The sequence below is a fragment of the Delphinus delphis genome, chromosome X, assembly GCF_949987515.2.
Source record: "Delphinus delphis chromosome X, mDelDel1.2, whole genome shotgun sequence".
In the NCBI taxonomy this organism is placed as follows: domain Eukaryota; kingdom Metazoa; phylum Chordata; class Mammalia; order Artiodactyla; family Delphinidae; genus Delphinus; species Delphinus delphis.
The window spans coordinates 94,556,729-94,577,316 of record NC_082704.1 but is presented as its reverse complement, the minus strand read 5'-3'; the positions used below and the strand labels follow the sequence as shown (position 1 = coordinate 94,577,316).

The 20,588-nt window shown below is 41.6% G+C and overlaps 1 protein-coding gene across 1 annotated transcript in view; it reads left to right on the top strand.

The window, feature by feature from the left end:
• Positions 1-20,588, top strand: part of CYBB (cytochrome b-245 beta chain) — a 63,615-nt gene that overhangs the window by 33,815 nt on the left and 9,212 nt on the right. Inside the window, exons 13-14 of the mRNA XM_060002815.1 lie at positions 7,143-7,266; positions 15,449-15,543. Coding sequence (XP_059858798.1) covers positions 7,143-7,149 — 7 coding nt within the window. The 3' untranslated portion in view covers positions 7,150-7,266; positions 15,449-15,543. The remainder of the gene's footprint in view (positions 1-7,142; positions 7,267-15,448; positions 15,544-20,588) is intronic.

Here is a 20,588-nt window from a genome sequence, read left to right as displayed (position 1 = left end):
GAATATTAGACTGACTGGAATTAATGTATGCCCCAGCAGAGAGTGGATACTCAATGAAAGTTTGCTGAATGAATGAATGAATGAAAGGACCTTTAAAACCATACAATACCAGGGTAGAACTAATTGAAAGCTTTAAACAGGATTATCTGAGGAAATCACTTCTGAGACTCTTGTTGACCAAAGGAACCTGATTCTCTTGAAGGTAAAGAACAGGCTAAGGTTAGTAACCAGTAGGTTGTCGTGTCCAAACATTTTTATTTGAAACATGCAGGAAAGGGAGATAGAGGCAGAGAATTGAACTCCTGTCCTAACTCTGGCCGGCTCCTTATGCTATGAAAGAAATGCAAACTGATTTATTGCCGGAAACAGTCTCCTCCAGCCAGCACTTGTGAATCTGAAATTAAGAATTGTGACAAATATGTATCTGATACGCCCATCTGCTTTAAATAGCATCCACACTTTGGTTTACTTAAATACACATGCGAAAGAGATCTTACTGGTGTAACTAACGATTTATTGTTCTATCATCATGATCATGATGAAATTTACATCCCAGAAACTAAAATCCCTAGCTTACTGTGTAGGTATTGGATTCATACCCAGTAGAATGTTCTGGATATCCGTGAGTTTGAGAGTCTCTAAATCATTGTTAATGTGGCCAGAAAGGTTTTTTTCCCCCCTCAGGACTGCTCCTACTTCTGGGAACTAAAAACAGCTTTATGTGTTATATCCTCTGGGGCCACAGATATTTAGAAGTATTCAACTTTGATCATGAGAAAGAAAGAGAAGGGAGCAGGGGGGAAGGGCAGAAGATGGAGTTAGGAGGAAAGGGGAGGGAAGGGGGAAGAGAATAGAAGGAGAGTGAGAGAAAGCGAAAAAAGGCAAAAGGGAATGGTAGGTGAAGGGGGTCACTTTCTACCCCAGATTTCTTAAAGTCTTATAGGTATTGAATGTAATTGCAGGAGCTACACACATATTCATTTTATTTTGATAACATATGGTATTGAATCTGAAATTCTGGCCATGAATTTGATGCTGAGTGGGCATATTCAGGGGACTGGGCTGAACTAGTAAGAACTCAGTTGTTCCTTTGGGTTCCCAGGATGCCCCGGGCACTGAGGGTCGGTCCTGACAAGTCAGGCTTGCTTTGAGAATGTCACCTCCCCACAATGTCCCAAGACTGTTTCTGCAAAGAGAAACTTAGGTCCAGCCTGTTCACACTGCACCCCAGGTATCAGTTCATTCATTCAACAAACTTTTATTGTGTTATTACTATGACTCAGGCTCTGTGTTGATAGCTTCAGTTCTTTACACCAAAGTGTGAGCCAGAGGGGGAACCAGAGTTAATAAGGAGTCTGAGAATCTGGGCCCTCGCTCACCTGTGTGGCGTAAGTAAAACCAACTCCATTTGTTGCTCTGAAAATGTTTCTCCAGGGTTTTCTTTTTTTTTTTTTTTTTTCCCGGTACGCGGGCCTCTCACTGCTGTGGCCTCTCCCGTTGCGGAGCACAGGCTCCGGACGCGCAGGCTCAGCGGCCATGGCTCACGGGCCCAGCCGCTCCGCGGCATGTGGGATCTTCCCGGACCGGGGCTCGAACCCGTGTCCCCTGCATCAGCAGGCAGACTCTCAACCACTGCGCCACCAGGGAAGCCCCAGGGTTTTCTATTTTTGACACCAACAGAGTTACCAAAATAGAGAGATCTTCCCTGTGTTATCCTGGTTATGAGATGAAAAATGAGTGTAAAAGCTGTTGTCATTATGAGAGCTTCCTTCTCCATCCTTCTCCCCAGCCATCGGCTGCCCGCACAGCTTTTTTAGCATTTAGTATTTAGTAACAGGTAGTGAGAAAACGATTAAGCATTGTTTTTAATCTCAAGGCTATGAAGGCTTTTCTTATTTCTTTTGCTTTTGCAACACTGCATTTATGAAATTTGAATACTTGTAGATGTTGTGTGTGAATAGTTTACGGGGGGTGGGGGGACCCTGGGAAGAACTATCAAAACTGTGCTCAATTATTAAAATGAATGAGCTCTCTCTGTGTCTGTGTTATTGATCTTCATATTCAAGGGTGGATTCAGGTGGCAAAGATTTTCTCTGCCCCAGTGGGATTGAGATTCTCTGTGTTTTTGTAGATATGTCAAACACTGCACAATTTCTGGATTGAGAAGGGAAAACTGAGTACTGAGTTCTGTACTAATGTCCTGGTGACCCTCACAGCACTGGTATAAGGGAATGGACAAGGGAGTGTCACCTGACATTGCAGACAGAATTTCAAAGGCAAAGAAGTCCTGGTGTAAGACCTCTTTTTTTTTTCATTTCCACTCACCTTTTCGGTTCTAACTTTGCAATTAGCTGCCATCATGTGCTCATGGTTCTGTACTGGTCATTGTTCTAAGCGAGTCAACCAGTTATGACCCCCCGCCCCATGTAGGAAAGGGATAGAGGTGTGGGCATATGCTGCCACGGGGGGGGGAAAGGTCATTAACTGAAATAAATGTCAATAATAGAAATAGCTAATGTTTAATAAACACCTACTATGCCAAACATTTTACATCCACTTCAGCTAATCCCTCAGGACACTGTAAGTCATTTTATCCCAATTTCGTTGATAAAACAAACAAACAAACAAACAAAAATACTGAAGCTGAGAGAGGATAACTGATAGGCTCAAACTATCCCACAACTACTGGGTGACTGTGTCAAAATTAAGTCCATATCTTTCTAGCTAAAAAGCCCATGTTCTTTACACCACACTAACAGATTAGACGAGGTATAAGTAACCAAGGATATTTTTAAAGCTATTGTGCTAGGTACAGATTCTGCACCAAGAATAGCTGGGTAACAGTGGTGGTATAAACCTCTGGTTTATGCCATCGAAGTATCTTGGTTCCTTAGTTTAGAAACATTCGTTAACTGGATTCATGCTAATTTTTACTTTTATTTATTCTGTTGTTTTTTCAGCTTTATTGAGGTATAGCTGACAAATAAAATTATAAGATATTTAAAGCGTACAGCATGATGATTCACCAAATAATGTTTTTCCAAAGAACAGCAACTTTCACTTATATAACCACAATGCAATGAACCAATCCAAGAAATTTAACACTGATACAAAACTAGCATTTACTATATAGTCTACGTATAGGTGACATTGTATCCTTAGTGCATTGTATTAGGAGGTAGGTATTGTCAGTTTGTCCTGTTATTAGTGGTATTAAGTTTCATCACCAGATTCTTCTGTTATAAACGTAAAGGTATTATTTTACTTTTGTAATTAGTAATTAGCATTTGGGGAATATGTACTGACTGTATAAATATCATTTTCTCCAATTGTCTTTCACCCAGTCTCGTTCTGGCCTTCATTGATGAAATTACACTGAACCAATTTTTATAATGATGGTTACAAAATACCCGGATTCTTAAACCTCAATAATCTGCCAATTTCTTTTTCCCCCAGGTTTATTGAGATACAATTGATACGTAACATTGTGTAAGCTTAAGATATACAATGTGTTGATTCGATACACTTGTATATTGCAAAATGATTACCGTGATAGAATTAGCTAACACTTCCATCCTGTCATGTAATTACCATCGCTTTTTTTGTGGTGAGAACATTTAAGATATACTCTTTGCAGTATCCCACAGGTTTTGACATGTTGCACTTCCATTTGCATTTGTTTTGATATACTTCTTGATTTATCTTTGATTTCTTCTTTGACCCATTGGCGTTCAGGAACATGTTGTTTAATTTCCACATATTTGTGAATTTTCCAGTTTCTTCCTGTTATTGATTTCTAGCTTCATACCATTGTGGTCAGAAAAGATACTTATGATTTCAATCTTCTTAAATTTACTAACACTTGTTTCTGACCTATCATTTAATCTATCCTAGAGAATGTTCTGTGTGTGCTTGAGAAGAATGTGTATTCTGTTGCTGTTAGATGGAATGTTCTGTATATTTCTGTTGGTTCCATTGGTCTAAATTGTGTTTCAGGTGCAACATTTCCTTGTTAATTTTCTGTCTGGATAACCTATCCATTGTTGAGAGTGTGGTATTGAAGTCCCCTACTATTATTGGATTGTTGTCTATTTCTCCCTTCAGATCCGTTAGTATTTGCTTAATGCATTTAGGTGCTCCAATATTGGGTGCATATACATTTATGATTATTATATCTTCTTGACTAATTGGCCACCTTATCATTATATAATGACCATCTTTGTCTCTTGTTACCATTTTTGCCTTAAAGTCTATGTTGTCTGGTATAAGTATAGCTACTCCTGCTCTCTTTTGTTTCCACTTACGTGGAATATCTTTTGCCATCCCTTCACTTTGAGCCTATGTGTGTCCTTAAAGCTGAAGTAAGCCTCTTGTAGGCAGCATATAGTTGGGTCTTGTTTTCTACCCATCCAGCTACTCTCTGCCTTTTGATTGGAGAATTCAGTCCATTAGCATTTAGAGTAATGATCGATTGGTAAGGACTTACTAATGAGATCTTTTAAATTGTTTTCTGGCCATTTTGTAGTTCTATTTTCCTTTTATTCCTTTCTTGCTGTCTTCCTTTGTAAATTGAGGAATTCCTTAGTGGTATGCTTTACGTTTACCTTCCTTAGTGGTACCCTTCCTCTTTACCTTTTGTGTATGTACTGTACATTTTTGCTTGGCGGTTCCCATGTGGCTTACATAAAACATATATATAACAGTCTATCGTACACTGATAATTTCATTTTGATTACATACAAAAACTCAATCCTTCTACTACGCCCTTTTATATTTTTATGTCACCATTTACATCTTTTTATATTGTGTAACTATTGACGTTAACAAATTGTTGAAGCTATAGCCATTTTAATACTTTTGTCCTTCAACCTTTGTATAGAGTTAAGTAGTCAACACATCACCATATTACAGTATTCTGAATCTAACCCTATGCTTACTTTTACCAGTGTGTTGTATATTTTCACATGTTTTCATGTTACTAATTAGCATCCTTTTGTTTCAGCTTGAAGAACTCTTTTCAGCATTTCTCGTAAGGCAGATTTAGTGGTAAGGAATCCCCTCAGCTTTTGTTTATTAGGGAAAGTTTTTATTTTGCCTTCAATTCTAAAAGGCAGCTTTGCTGGGTAAAGTATTCTTGACTGTCAGCTTCTTTCTTTCAGCGTCTTGAATATATCATCCCATTCTCTCCTGGCCTGCAAGGTCTCTGCTGAGATATCCACTAATAGCCTTATAGAAGTTCCCTTGTACGAGAGTTTTTTTTTTTCTTTTGCTGCTTTTAGAATTCTCTCTTTGGTTTTAGACAGTTTTTGTTGTTGTTGTTGTTGTTTTGTTTTGTTTTACATCTCTTGGAGAAGATTGTTTTGGGTTGAAATTTTTAGGTGACCTATTAGTTTCATGAACTTGGATATCTAAATCTCTTCCCATGTTTGGGAAGCTCTCAGTCATTATTCTTTAAATAAGCTTTCTTCTCCTTTTCCCCTCTCTTCTCCTTCTGGAACTCCAATGATGTATACATTATTTTTTATGGTGCCCCATAATTCCCCTAGGCTTTCTTCATCCTTTGCCATTCTTTTTTCTTCTTGCTCATTGATTGGATAATTTCGATTGGTCTATCTTCGCACTCATTGATTCTCGCTTCTGTTTGCTAAAGTCTACTGTTGAAGCTCTCTATTGAATTCTTCAGTTCAGTTATTGTATTCTTCAGCTCCAAAATTTCTGTTTGGTTCTTTTTAATTTTTTCTATCTTTTTTAGAACTTCTCATTTTGTTCTTGTATTGTTTCCTGATAGCATTAAATTGTTTATCTGTGTTCTCGTGTAGCTCTCTGAGCATATGTAGAATAATTATTTTGAATTCTTTATTGGGCAATTCCTGGATCTCCATTTCTCTGGGGCCAGTTGCTGAAATGTTACTGTATTCTTTTGGTGGAGACATGTTTCCCTGATTCTTCATGATCCCTGTAGCCTTCAATAGATGTCAGCATATTTGAAGAAGCAGTCATTTCTTCCAGACTTGATGGACTGACTGCTGTAAGGGAAGCCTTTTACCTGCAGAAGGGGGCATACTGGATCATGTTGTGACCCTGGGTCTACTGGTGCAGGGTGCCAAGTGTGGTCTGGAGAAGTGCAGTGTCTCTTCAGCTCAGGCCGCTGTGTGGTCCTTGGTGAGTACTGCATGGGGCGGGGGCTGGGGGCAGTCTGCAGTGGCTGCAAGGGCTGTTAGGATCCTAAACTGTACCTCCAGTTCCAGTAGCTAGTGTAGGCGGTGGGGGTGGCCAGAACTGGTGGTATACATACACTTGGTTGTGGAGGCCAGCTGCAGGTGCCCATGTAGTGACTGAGGCTAGTTGCAGACACACTCGTAGTGATGGGAACCAGGGCAGGTAGCAAGGGTCGGGCTAACTATGTGCTCTCTAGTAGCTGCAGGGGACCTGGCTGTTCACATGCTTTCCTGTGGCTGCATACTCTCCCCTGCTGGGTGTGCACCCTGCAGTGGAGGCTGGTGATGGGGTCAGGCTGGGGGCGTGCAGGTGCAAAGCCGGAGGTGGGCACAGGTGGGCAGGGTGGTGCTGGCCAGTGACAGACACGGCCTGATCTGGGCCCACAAGCAGCTGTGGTTGTGCGTGCACTCACCCATGGCTGCTCACTCACCCGTGGCTACACACCCTCCCCCGGGCTTGCAGGCTGCAGTGGTGCACAGCTACAGGGGCTAGCCTCCAGAGCAGGCCGTGGGATCACCTAGGGGTGGGGGGTAGGCTGGGATTTTGCACTTAGGCAGCTGCAGAAGCTCCACCCGGCTGTGAGCATGGCTCCAGGGCTCTGATAGGGGTGGGGAGGGACTCAGGCGGCTGGCCTCTTACACTTGCCCAGCCGCAGAGAGCTCACTGGCTGCAGGTGTGATCTCGCTTCTGGTGGGTGGGGTGGCAGTAGGTGGGGAGCGGGGAGAGACTCAGGTAGTTAGCGTCATTGAACAGAATACCTGTGGGGCAAAAGCTGGCGATATCAGCAGCGCGTCTGCAGCAGCTGTGCTGGCCATTGGCTTCATCAGTGGGAAAACCTGAGTTTCTGTGCAGGGCGGGTCTCTGTGAATCACGCTCTCTCCCACTACGTGTCTGCTAATAATAGCCTCTGCTTTCCTTCCTAGCTCGTAGCCGGCTGTATTGACATTTCAGCTTTGCTGGTGGGGTGGGGTGAAACTGAAGCAGAACCTTCGTGAGGGGTCCCAGGAAGCTGAGGACGCTGTCACTCACCCCACTCTTAAGGAAGGGGTAAGTTTTGGTGAGGGGCACTCTTTCTAACTGGGAGCTTCCTTCTTAGCCCTGAACAACGCCAGCTGCAGGGGCTGGGGTGGAGGGGTGATGGGGGCCGAAAGAATTCGTTTTTCTTTTCTTTGTGTGTGATTGTTCTCAGGTTTTTTGTTCCACGGTGTTGCTGAAAGTCCCTAAGTGGACTCTAGAGGTCTCCCAGAGCTGTTTCTGTTCAGGGAGAGTGTCCAGTCATTAATCTTCGTAGGGAGATCAGGAAGCTGGGTTCTCCTACGTCACTATCCCGTAACCTAATTTTCACTTACGAATGGACCTATTAAGAAATGGAGTGATTTTGCTTGGAGAAAAGAAGCCTTCAGAGTGGCTCAATAATATTTATGTAATCTACATTTTTATATTTATTTTGTGCATAAAGGATTTCTATCTGACAGAAAAGGCCAGTTATCGTCAATATTGTGTGTGTGGGGGGGTGTGGGTGTGTTATGAAGTAAAATTGCATGAGGAAGAAGCTAAGTTATAAAAGGACAATTTCTCAACTCTAAATGTTGTTGTGTATATACCATTCTGTGGACAAAAGGAAGTACTAAGAAACATTAGACATGAATAGTGGCCGCTATGAATTTATTTTCTTGATCTTACTCTGAGAACTGTACCTGTCTGATTTCTGGAAACAGCCCAAAGTATTATATTCTGAAACTTCATCCTTCGGAGAAGACTACTCCAAATACAGTTAATCTGACTTATGTTTTAAAAATTAGGCTCAAAAGACCTTCATAAGTTTCAGAATTACATTAGAATATTAAGTAATCACCAAGTTTACCATTGTGTTAGATCACTTGATTACTAAACATGGCTTCCTCTTTCCAGTCATGCAGTTCCCAATTAAGTAACAAGAAAATCACCAGCCCTCCCACTCACATAGAAGCTAAACATCACTCTTTCAGATCAGATGGGGGACGGTGGGGAATTCAGGGCAGAAGGAAGGAATCACCTTTGTCTTTCCTGAGATTTTAGAGCAAATTTCAGATATCCTTGCATTGGTTGATAAGAAAAAAGAATCATGCTATCTAAGCATTACCTGGGGTTAGTTAACGCACCTGTAGTGGCTGAAAATCACCAGAGCACACGATTCACATGGTAGTTATTCCATATGTAGCTAATGAAGGTCAGCACACCTATCTGGTGATCCTGTTTTCCAGTTGGGACCTCTGCAGCACCTATCCAGGGCTAAAGTATTAAACTCAGGCAACTCTGCTGTCAACTTCCTGGTGCGTTTATTACTCGGTGTTTCATTCTTCTAGGGCCAATGTGCCTGTGACTTTACTGAGATCAAAGGCCACATCCAACTCACAATGAAAGTAGACTGTAAAACTCCTTTCAGGAATATGACTTTTTGCACTTTTTTCCTTTGTAGAAAACATTCAGCAAATTTTACTTTCCACTTGGTAGGTAGAAAAATGCATTTTGAGAAATCTTCCTCTTTAAGATATTGTATATCGAGAGTGGAGGTGGAAATAGGGAAAAAATGAAACATCACTAGATGATACAGCATTAATTAGACGGAGTGAAACAAAATAGGGAATATTAAAATCAAATGGAGTGCTTCTTTTTCCTTGCTTTAAAAAAAGTAAATAACATTTCAGTTGATTGCAGTGTGGCCCCGATTTTCCACTTCTCTCTGTATCCATGTCCTCTGATATGTGGCTTCACAGTTTCTTCCATCAAGAGGAGTGTATTTGCTCACCGCTTGAATCTGGGCTATTCCTGTGACTTGCACTGACCAATAGAATGCAGTGAAATTGATGTGTGTGTTCTAGAGTCTAGACCTCAAGAAACCTGGCATGCTTCTCTTCTCTCTTTTTCTCGTCTACCTTTTCCATGATAGTATGCCCAGGCTGGCTTGCTCAAAGGTGAAATGTGTAGAATGGAGCAGATTCGACCTAGTAGTGCCGAATCTGGAGGGGTCCAGGATGAGAGTTGAAGGTGATTATATTCATGCTCACATTGCCTGGGAAAGTTTTCTGGGGGTTGCCATAAAGAACATGTTGGCTTCACTATGAGTAAAAACACTATATCCTTTGAATTGTCATGACTTATGTGGAGTTTTACTTGCTTTGAAAATCCCTGGGATCATGGATCCCAAATTGTTGCCACGTAGAAAATACAGGAAATTTATTTTAGACAGTTCTACCCAAATGACTAGCATGTTGTTCTATGTAGAAATAAGCCATCGGGCAATCTTACTGTCTGAAACAGAACTAAAAACTGGGGATGAGGGCAAGAGGAAGTGTCTGAGCTGCCAAAGTAGAACTAAAATCCACAAACAGTACATTAAACTCTGAAACCAAATCTGCCAAAAACAATCTGAAATTCAGTCAGAGCTTTTTCACACTTGCCATAACAAGCTTCGTGATCTTGGTCCCAGGGTTAAAAGAAGAGAGAAGAATTATTAGAGGTATACACACAATGGTACCAAGTGACATCTGAGAACCTAAAGAAAGGACAAAGAAAGAAATGCTACAAACAGACTCAAAAACTCAGAAGCGGGCTTCCCTGGTGGCCCAGTGGTTGAGAGTCCGCCTGCCGATGCAGGGGACACGGGTTCGTGCCCCGGTCCGGGAAGATCCCACATGCCGCGGAGCGGCTGGGCCCGTGAGCCATGGCCACTGAGCCTGCGCGTCCGGAGCCTGTGCTCCGCAACGGGAGAGGCCGCAGCAGTGAGAGGCCCGTAACTCAGAAGCACAACAATCTGGGGTCATTTAGTGTAAGGGCAAAGAGGTCCATATACCTCAACAGAACTTAAAGGCATCATGGTACTGTATTCCTTTTTTTTTTTCCTTTTGGTACTGTATGTCTTCATTCATTCATTCATTCATATTCAACAAATGCTATAAACACTGAACTTTTTCTCTGGTCAGTGTACTGGCCAGAACCTAAAGGGCTGGGAATACTCATTAGAACCTACAATTTGACACAATAACATGTGTAATGGCAATGATGTTTTTAATACTCCATTCACAAAAGAGTTAAATCATGTTGAGTCAGCTAAATATTCATGCACAGTGGTTAAGATTTTTGCCTATGTTTAAAGGGTAAATTTTCAGTTATCTGGAAAGTGCAGATATTGAGAATGACTCATTTCAGGGTGTTCCTAGACGGCTTAAGTTTTGCATTATTAGTATGTCTAATAATAAGTTAGTATGTCTAATTTCCAGTACAGGAATGTCCACATTTCTTGGAGAAAGGGAAGGAGAACTTGTATAGGTTTTCCTTAAAAAAATAAACTTTGTTTACAATTAATTTAAAGATAAAAATCAAGAATTAGGTTGCTTTAAAAGTGGGGAGGGGAAAACAGTTACATGATATTTAAGGCATTGAAAAAGAAAAGTAGTTTTATGCTTATAAAAACAATTCCTTAAATCTTCTGCTGAAAGTGAAAAATACAGAATATACTAAAAAAAGTTTTTTCTTTTAACTTTCACTTTCTTACTGGTATTTAAAAACAAAATTAATTATTTTCAGAAATGAGGAAGTTTTGACCTGCTGGATAAAGTTCTGCTGAAGGTGGTATTGATTGCTTTCAGATGGCAGAGAACTTATAAGCTCTTCTCTAAGTGAAGATTATACTGGGAAAATGAATCCAAAGCATACCCAGCATTTAGAAAAAACATAGCCTTGTTAAATAGTCATGAAACCCACAAGTCACATGGAAAAGACAGATTGAACTACACAATAAAAATTCAGACACTTACAGTTCAAGATGGTGAACTGACCCTAAGCAATTGTCCTTCTCTTTCTCCCAAGACTCATAAAGCACATTTAAAAATAATAATAGTATAACCCATGCAAAAAGAATAGAAGAGGACCATCAAGGGATAAAAGATTTCAACATATTCCTAGAAGCTGGATAATTGGTAGAGGAGTGGTGATTCATGAACTGGGATGGAGGAAACCGAAACCAGAATTATGTGAGGAGGAGACTAAAGCTTAGGAAGATGCCTACCTATCCTGAAGAATGCCAGAGGGTTTAGGGACATGGAGATACCAGAGATAAAGAAGGAGAATAGTGACAACTGTGACTGACAAGGGTAGAATCCCTCATCCAACCAATGAAAGTTCCAGAAAGAGTACAGAGATAGCAGGTGGGAGAAAAGCATCAAAGAGATAAGACAATTTATCTGCGCTAAATGACACAAGTCATCACGCTGATAGATTCCACTGAGTAACCAGTACATTGAAAACACATCCCCACATCTAGACACAATTTTACAACATTTCAGAATATCAGGTTAAAGCAAGATGGCAATAGCCTACAGAGAAGAAAAATTAAAGCAAAATCAAACAAATCAAAACACAGTTAACCCATAATGCAGAAAGACTCAAACTGTTTCTACCAACACTGGCAACTAGAAGACCATGAACTAAGGCCCTCAAAGTTTTGCTGGAAGTTATATTCAACCTTGAATTCTATGCTATCTCAGAGTAGGGCCTCTCAAAAGCAGAGTTTAAAGCAAAGATTAAAGTGGTGATACTTTGCTTGCTAGGTATAAGCCCAGGGTGGTGAGGGTGAGGAACAGGGGAAGTGAGGCAAGGAAGTATGAAGCACCAGATGTTAAGCATCACTGCACTGACCACCGATTCACATTGAGCCCCAAACTCATTACGTGTGTATGCTCAGTGCTTGAGTCTTCTCTCGAAGGCCTTCGAAAGGCACTGCACCTCCAAGTGGTCCAAGAAAGAAAGGGGTGGGAATTTATCTTGCCAGTGTATTCCTCTTGTCTGTTTTCCACTGGTCAAGATCCATTCCATGGGACTGTAACCTCCTATGACGTTGCAATATAAGATATATATATATTCCGGACTACTGGCCAGATCTCCTAAAACCTTTGTAATTTCCTAAGCAATATAGGTGCTAGGAACATCTTTTGTTCTAATATTTGGTCTTTGACCCCAGTTCCTGATACAGAACTCCTAAATCTCTTGGAATTTCCTGAGTGATGGGAGCATCTTTGGTTCGAATGTGGTGACTGTTGGTGGACAGAATTCTAGAGAGTTTTAGTATAGGGGCTGGTCACCTGAAAGACCAAGCCATAATTAGAAGCAGGGAAATTTCAGCTCCACTTCCCTATCCTCCAGAAAGGGGAGAGGGGCTGGTGATTGAGTTAATAACTGATCCTGCCTGTGTGATGGAGCCTCCGTAAGCGTCTCTGAACTGCAGAGTTCGGAGAGCCTCCAGGTTGCTGAACACATAGAGGTGCTGAGAGGGTGGCACGTCCCAAGAGGGTGTGGAATCTCTGCGGCTCCTCCCCCATACCTCAAGCTATGCATCTCTTCCATGTGGCTATTCCTGAATTGTATCCTTTTATAATGAACTGGTAATCTAGAAAGTAAAATGTTTTCCTGAGTTCTGTGAGTTGATCTAACAAATTATCAAAGCTGAGGAGGGGATTGTGGGAACCCCAATTTATAGCCCGTGGGTCAGAAGTACAGGTGACAACCTGGGACTTGTGATTGGCATCTGAAATGGGAGCCGTCTTGTGGGACTGAGCCTTTAACTTGTGTAATCTGTTGATAACTCCAGGTAGATGGTGTCAGAACTGAATTGAATTGTAGGACACCCAGCTGGTGTTGGAATATTGGTCACACTTTTGGGTTGCATCGTCCAGCCTCAGTGACGTGTCAGGAACTAGGAAGACATCATACTCTGCATCGGGACATTTCACTGAAGTCTGTGTGGGGAGGAAAGGAGCCAGCCCACACAGATGGGGCTCTGACCAAGAGGGAAAGAAAGGAGGCATTTGAGAGAATCCGAGAGAAAGAAGCACATAGTTTATATCCCATAACCCAGCTAAACACTCCATGGTGAGGCAGAATAAAGACATTTTCTGACTTCCATTTTCCTTTTTTTGAATTATTTATTTTGGCCATGGCTCGTGGCTTGCGGGATCTTGGTTCTCCCACCAGAGATTGACCCGTACCCTCAGCAGTGAAAGCACCGAGTCCTAACCACTGGACCGCCAGCAGTTAGCCAGGGAATTCCCTCGAATTATTTATTGACATATAATATATGTAAAGCAAGTTGTATAATGAGCACTAATCTTGACTGTACAACTCGAGAATTTTTTACATATGTAGGCACCGTGTAACACCATGAAGATCGCGATATAGAACATCTCCAGAACCCGATTTCCCTCATGCCCCTTGACAGTCAATCCCCTACCTCTTAGAGGTAACCACTGTTCTGACTTCTAATATCATATACTTGTTGTTTTTTGCAAGCTCTGAATTTCATACACATGGAATCCTGTAGTATATGCAGTTTTGTGTCTTTTGCTCAAAAATCTTCCTGCGATTCATCCATGTTGTGTGCAGCAGAAGTTTCTTCTTTTTTATGGTGGTGTAATCTTCCATTGTGTGATGCCACTGAAATTCATTTATCCATTCTTCCATTAATAAACATGTGGTTTGTTTCCAAGTTTGGGTTATCATGAGTAAAGCTGCTCTAAACATTCTTATATATCTTCTGGTAGACATATGCATATATGTAGGAGTCAGATTCCTTGATCATAGAATAGTGTATTTTTTGAAGGTTTTTATTTTTTATTTTTATTTTTTAATTCCTGGCTGTGCTGTGCAGCATGCGGGATCTTATTTCCCCAATCAGGGCTCAAACCCATGCCCCCTGCAGTGGCAGTGCAGAGTCTTAACCACTGGACCACCAGGGAAGTCCCTGAGTAGTGTATGTTTAGCTTTAATAGACACTTTCAAACTTTTCCAAAGTGGTTGTCCCAATTTATAACTTAATAGCACACTATGAAGGTATAATAATTAAGAAAGTGTGGTATAAGGGCAAGGATATAAAATAAGCTATATATATTTTTTCAAGTTTATATGTATATTCAACTTAATATATATTAATAAATCAAGTTAATATATTAACTTGATGTAAACCAAATGTACGATTGCAATTAAGTCAAGGGAAAGGATGGTCTTTTCTATAAATGGTGCTGGAACAATTCTACATCCATATGGAATCATATAAACCTTGACCTCTACCAAAATTAGAGATTAGCATAGACCTAAGTGACCTAAATGGAAAAGGTAACGAACAAAACTTCTAGAATAAGACATAGGAGACTATATTTATGATCTTGGGGGTAGGCAAAGATTTCATAAACAGTATACGATGAGCACTAACCATAAAAGAAAAAAGTTTAAAATCCGACTTTATAAAATTAGGAACTTCGGTTCATCAAAAGATATCATTAAGCAAGTAAAAAGACAAGTCACAGATGGGGAGAAGATAATTACAATACATATATCCATAAAGGACTCATATTCCAAATATATAAAGAACTTGTACAGATCTGTAACAGAGACAAAAAAATTCAAAATGAATAAAACACTTGGACAGTCACTTCTCAACAAAATATATCTAAATAGCCAATAAACATGAAAATTTCTCAATATTATCAGGAAAACTCAAATTAAGATCACAAGGCAATCCTACCTCGTATTGACCAATACAGCTAAAATTAAAACTTTTGGTGTTAGTGGGTACATGGAGCAATTGGAACTCTAAGACATTTTCAGATTTTTAGGTACACTAAAATTAACCTCCCGTAACTCTTTCCTGAGAAGTCACTTGAGGCTGTATTTTTGAAAAATGAGGAAGTAATCTAAAACAAATGAGGAAATGGGATCTAGAAAGCAATTGTTCTAACCCAGGAGAACAGAGAAAAAATGTCCCAGGATTATGGCTGTGGTGTATTTCAGGCTGAGCAGCTGTTTCAGACAGAAGCAGGAGAAGAGTGCTCCAAAATGATCTCCAGGAAATAAAGGAAGTTGATGGAATAAGTAAAGTGTTAGAGAGCTGGGTTTCTTGAGCATGTGGGAAAAGCATTTGATGGGAGTTAAAAAAAAAAAAAAAGGAATCCATTCAGACGTCACTCTAGGAATATTCTCTCTTTAGTGGTATAGACATGACATTAGATCCATAGACAAGGAAAAATAATACTAGCACAACTCAGCTCGAAGATAATAATACTAATAAAAAATAATGATCTATATTATGTATAATGTTATAATGTCATAATAATGTAAATGTTGTTTATTGGTTTTCTGATTTCAGAATTATTACAAGCATACGTCATTTTATTGTCCTTCCCTTTATTGTGCTTTGCAGATATTGTGTTTTCTTACAAATTGAAAATTTGTGGCAACCCTGTGTGGAGCAGGTCTGTCGGCACCATTTTTCCAACAGCATTATTTTTAATTAAGGTATGTACATTGTTTTCTTAGACATAATGCTATTGCACACTTAATAGACTACAGTATAGTATAAACATAACTTTTATATGCACTGGGAAACCAAAAAATGTGTGTGACTCGCTTTATTGAGATATTCGCTTTATTGTGGTTGTCTGGTACTGTAATATCTCTGAGGTCTGCCTGTAGACAAATCACAGGAGAATTAGGTATATGTAAAAAGTTCTGGAAAGATGCACACCAAAATAATGATATGATAATCTGAGGAAGTAAGAGAGATTTGGGGTTAGGTGAAAGGGAATTCTCACTTTTACTCCATGTTGTGTTGTGTTATGTTATGTTATGTTACTTTTTGGATATTCTGATCAGATTTCACATGATCAGATTCATGCATAGATATTGCTTACAAAACTTCAGCCTGTTCTAAATTTCGGTGGGAAATGCAATCCCGGTCAGTCCATCTTATGTCTTTCCTCTTTTGAAAAACTTTCAAGGCTTCCTACTACTTCAGAATAGAGCCCCGACTTTTTAATGTGACTTAAAAGGGACTGTGTTTACTTCTTTGGCTTCACTTCTTTACTTCTTGATTTTGTACCTAATAATATTGATATTATGCCTAATATCAAGGGAACTGGAAAGTGCTATCCTGCCACATGCCTACAAGTAATACTTGACACTTGTGGAGAGCACCAGTAGTTCATGGTCCTTTTGTATACAAAATACGCTCAGCCCTTGCAGAAGGTTGACAACCCCAAAGGTCTCCCTTCCTGTCACAGCATTAAGCTCAAAGCCCAGGAATGTTGGTTGATACCCAGGAGTTACTGTAATTTCTACCTGCAAGCCAGTCAGTTCTCAGTTAACAGCCAAGAGCACGTTGCCAACATTAAGTTTTCCATCTTTCCCTCCTAGAGCTACAGGCTTAATAGATACATGATTTTAGATACAAGTGACTACAGGCAACATTTTTAACAAATGCTCTGCCTCTTGCATAACAAAGATCTTCACTTTTTCAGCCTTCAGTATCTGCTTTTTTGCCACTCACCAACAGATCGCTATGTCAAAGTCATTTATTTTAGAGGTTTTTTTTCTTTAAGTTTTCCTTTTTTTTTGGGGGGGGGTGCATTGGGTCTTTGTTGCTGCATGCGGGCCTTCTCTAGTTGCGGCGAGCGGGGGCTAGTCTTCATTGTGGTGCGCGGGCTTCTCATTGCGGTGGCTTCTCTTGTTGCAGAGCATGGGCTCTAGGCACACGGGCTTCAGTAGTTGTGGCACGTGGGCCCAGTAGTTGTGGCTCGCGGGCTCTAGAGTGCAGGCTCAGTAGTTGGAGTGCATGGGCTTAGTGGCTCCGCGGCATGTGGGATCTTCCCGGACCAGGGCTCGAACCCGTGTGCCCTGCATTGGCAGGTGGATTCTTAGCCACTGTGCCACCAGGGAAGGCCTATTTTAGGTTTTGTCACAGTATGCCCTACTTCTGATCTCAGTTTCTATGTCAGTAAGTCAGGATTAGGCTCTGCTGCAGTAACAAACAACTTCCAAATCTTACCAACTTAAAGCAATAGAAGCTTACTTCTTGCTATACTACGTGACCATTGCATGTTGGCTGGGGGTGAGGGGAGACTGTTCAACATTTTCCTCCTATATGGACCCAGGCTGGGGCAGGCTCCATCTTCTTGCTTCTGCTATGTGCTAAAGATGCTATATGCTTCACCTCATTGAATCCTCACAACTATTATTCCTGCTTTTCAGAGGAGGAGATTGAGGCATAGAGATATTAAGCAATTTTCCCAGTGTCATACCTCTAGGAAACAAAGCAGTTAGGACTTGAATCTGGGTGGTGTGTCTCCCACCAAGCTTAACTACTACCCTGGATCTTCATAGAATAATGACGAAGGATCGAGGTAAATGAATGAAGATACTGGCGTTCACTGGGATAGAGGGTAGGAGTTTACCTCAGAAGATGAACTTGGAAAATCACTTCTATGGTATTCTTGCTAAAATTGCTAAAAATGCATAGCCTGAATTCAGTCAAGATCAGACAAACCCAAATTGAGGGACATTCTTAAAAAATACCTGGGCAGGTACTCTTCAAATATGTCAAGCTCATGGAAGACAAAGACGTTGAAAGTCTGTTCCATATTAAGGGAGACAAAACAACTACATGCAACATGTGGACCTGGACTGGATTCTGGACCAGAAAAAGAACATTAGTCAGACAATTGATGAACTTAAGGACTGTGGATCAGATAACAGTATTTTGCTAATGTTAACCTTCTTATTTTTATCATTTCTCTGTGGCATGAAAAATGATAACATTTGGGTAAACTAGGGGATGGGTATTCAGGAATTCTTTGTGGTATTTTTCTCACTTTTTTTGTTTTTTGCAAGTCGAAAGTTATTTCAAAATTAAAAGTTGAAAAATGGAAAAAAAAAAAAGATGATCTTGGAAGAGAATCCTACTTTCAAACCCAGAAGTTTAATTAGTGGCAATATATAAGAGTGAAATTAGGTTATGATGTTAAGTAAACAGTTAACCATTGAGTAAGAATAACGTGCACCAATTTTAGTAATTCCATTTACTTTGACAAAATGCTTAAGGCATAATCCTTGAATATAGTGCAGTATGGTTTCCAGATCTAGGGCCACCGTGGGTCCTGGAGTACCTGTGATTATCTGGGGAGATTGGATGTGAGAGGTGAATGGCTGTGGAAGGGTTTGGTGTTGCTTGAAGCCCTAGGTGCTCTGTGGATGGTCAACTCGAAGCAGCATTCTAGGTGGAAAAGAACCACCCTGAATGGAGAAAACTGGGTTCCTCTTACAGACTTCCTCCAGGGCGTGCTGGACAGGAGCTCTGAGTGATGTGTCCCTTTGTCTCCTGCTGTGGGATGAGAGTTCAGCTGTCTACCATCTAGTGGGGCTCCAAGAAACAGGAAACTGAGAACGGAACACAGAAGACAGTCGTGTTTTGCGGTCGTGTATGAAAATTGTCTCTAACACTTGGGAAAGGAGGACTAGCGAGTGTTGGACATGACAGAAAAGTCCACTGATATCAGTGAGATTGTGGGGTGGGCAGCAACTGTCACCACAGCTGCAACCACAAGGGATGCCATCCACCTCCTTCATGCATGACAACTGATCACACCCTCCCTCCTTGCGAAACTCTCTTCCCTGGACTTTTCAGGACCCCACCCTCTTCTCACTTTCTTCTGACTACACTGCCTGTCCCCCAGGCCTTCCCACTCCAGTGTGTGGAGACTCCATTTCCTTACCCAGAACCTCAGCCTGCCCTTGACTCTTCTCTTACACACCACAGGCAGTTCATTATCAAGTCCTCTCGACCGTATCTTGAAAGCATGTCCAAAATCGGACCTCCTCTGCTTCTCATCACCTCCACCATAACTACCTTAGTCTGAGCCACTGTCATCTGTCACCTGCACTACCACAGTGGCCCTAACGGGGCTCTTTGCTTCTGTCCCCACCGGCCTACTGTCACTGTCAACACAGCAGCCATGGGGATCACATCCCTTCTCGGCTCAAAAACGTCGGCGCAACGTCATCTCACGCAGAAATGGTCCCATGTGATCAAGTCCCCTGGTACCTATTTGGTCTTATTTTCAATTAAGTCCCTCCTTTTCTCACTCAGCTCCAGCCACACTGGCCACTTTCTGTCCCTTAAACATACCAAGATTGGTTTCACCTCAAGATCTTTACGCTTATGGTTCCGTCTGCCTGGAAGGCGCCTTCTCTCAGGAATCTGTGTGATCCACTCCCTCACCTCCTTCCCTTCTCAGATGAAATGTCACCTTTATGAGAGAGGTCTGCTCTGACCACCCCATCTGAGACAGCAGCCCTGCCACTGTCCCCTCCCTGAATCACCCCCCGGCCAGTGTAACTTCTTACTTATTATGACTTCTCTATGGCACTTTTTACCCCCTGAACATACCTGTTTATCGTCTGCCTCTCCAATAGGATGTAAGCTCCACGACAGGAGAGTTTTGTTCATTCGTTTCCCCAGAGCCTGGAATGGTGTCTGGTACGTAATCAACCCTGAGTAAATATTTACTGCATGAATTACTGACTTCATGCTGTACGTGGGAAGAGACTAGGGAAGGAAAGTAGGTCTTGGGAGTGTGGCAAGAGGAGGCCCAGAAGGGCTACTGAGGAATACAAATGAGACACCCAGCCCAGAGACCGCAAATGAAACAGAAGGATTTGGAATTCTGGTGATTTCTCTGAGGACGAGTTGCTACAAACCAGTAACTACTCTGTTTCTCCTACTTATACTCAGAGGCCTGGGAAATGCAGGTTCCAGTGTGATAGGTTTAAACTCTGATATATTTTAGCCATTTGAACAAATGGATATGTTTTCTGGGAAAAGCTGGAGATCTCTGACTATCCATCTTGGGTAATTGATCAAAGCCACCAGAGAGCCATGGTTTGGAATCTCAGGGAGAGCAGAGATTTTGAAGCTTAGACTTCAGGACACAATCAGTGGCGTCCTTCTGTCCCCTGGTGGCAGCACAGCTAACCTGCACAGGAAGACAAATGCCTGGAAGAAGAGAAGGCAAAACAAAAAGGTCAGGGTTCTCGCTCTCAAAGCCTGTAGCCACCAGAAGTGTGTGTGCACATGTGTGTTTGCCTGGGATAAAGATCTCGCAGTGTTTTTCCTTCCTGAAACCTGACCATGCTTCCTTACCCACATGACTTCAGCATCCCAAGGGACTGGTTTTAATGGAAGACATTACCCCGACAGCTAAATTTTGATGTAAAACACACCCCTTAATCCAGGCCGTAGACAACCTCCTCTCATAACCGTCTGCCACATGTGCTTGTAGAAAGGATTTCTGTATGACTTCATGATGAGCCCTTCTCACTCCACTCCCTTCTATCAAGAGTCTATGAGTCCGGGGCTTCCCTGGTGGCGCAGTGGTTGGGAGTCCGCCTGCCGATGCAGGGGACGCGGGTTCGTGCCCCAGTCCGGGAAGATCCCACATGCTGCGGAGCGGCTGGGCCCGTGAGCCATGGCCGCTGAGCCTGCGCATCCGGAGCCTGTGCTCTGCAAT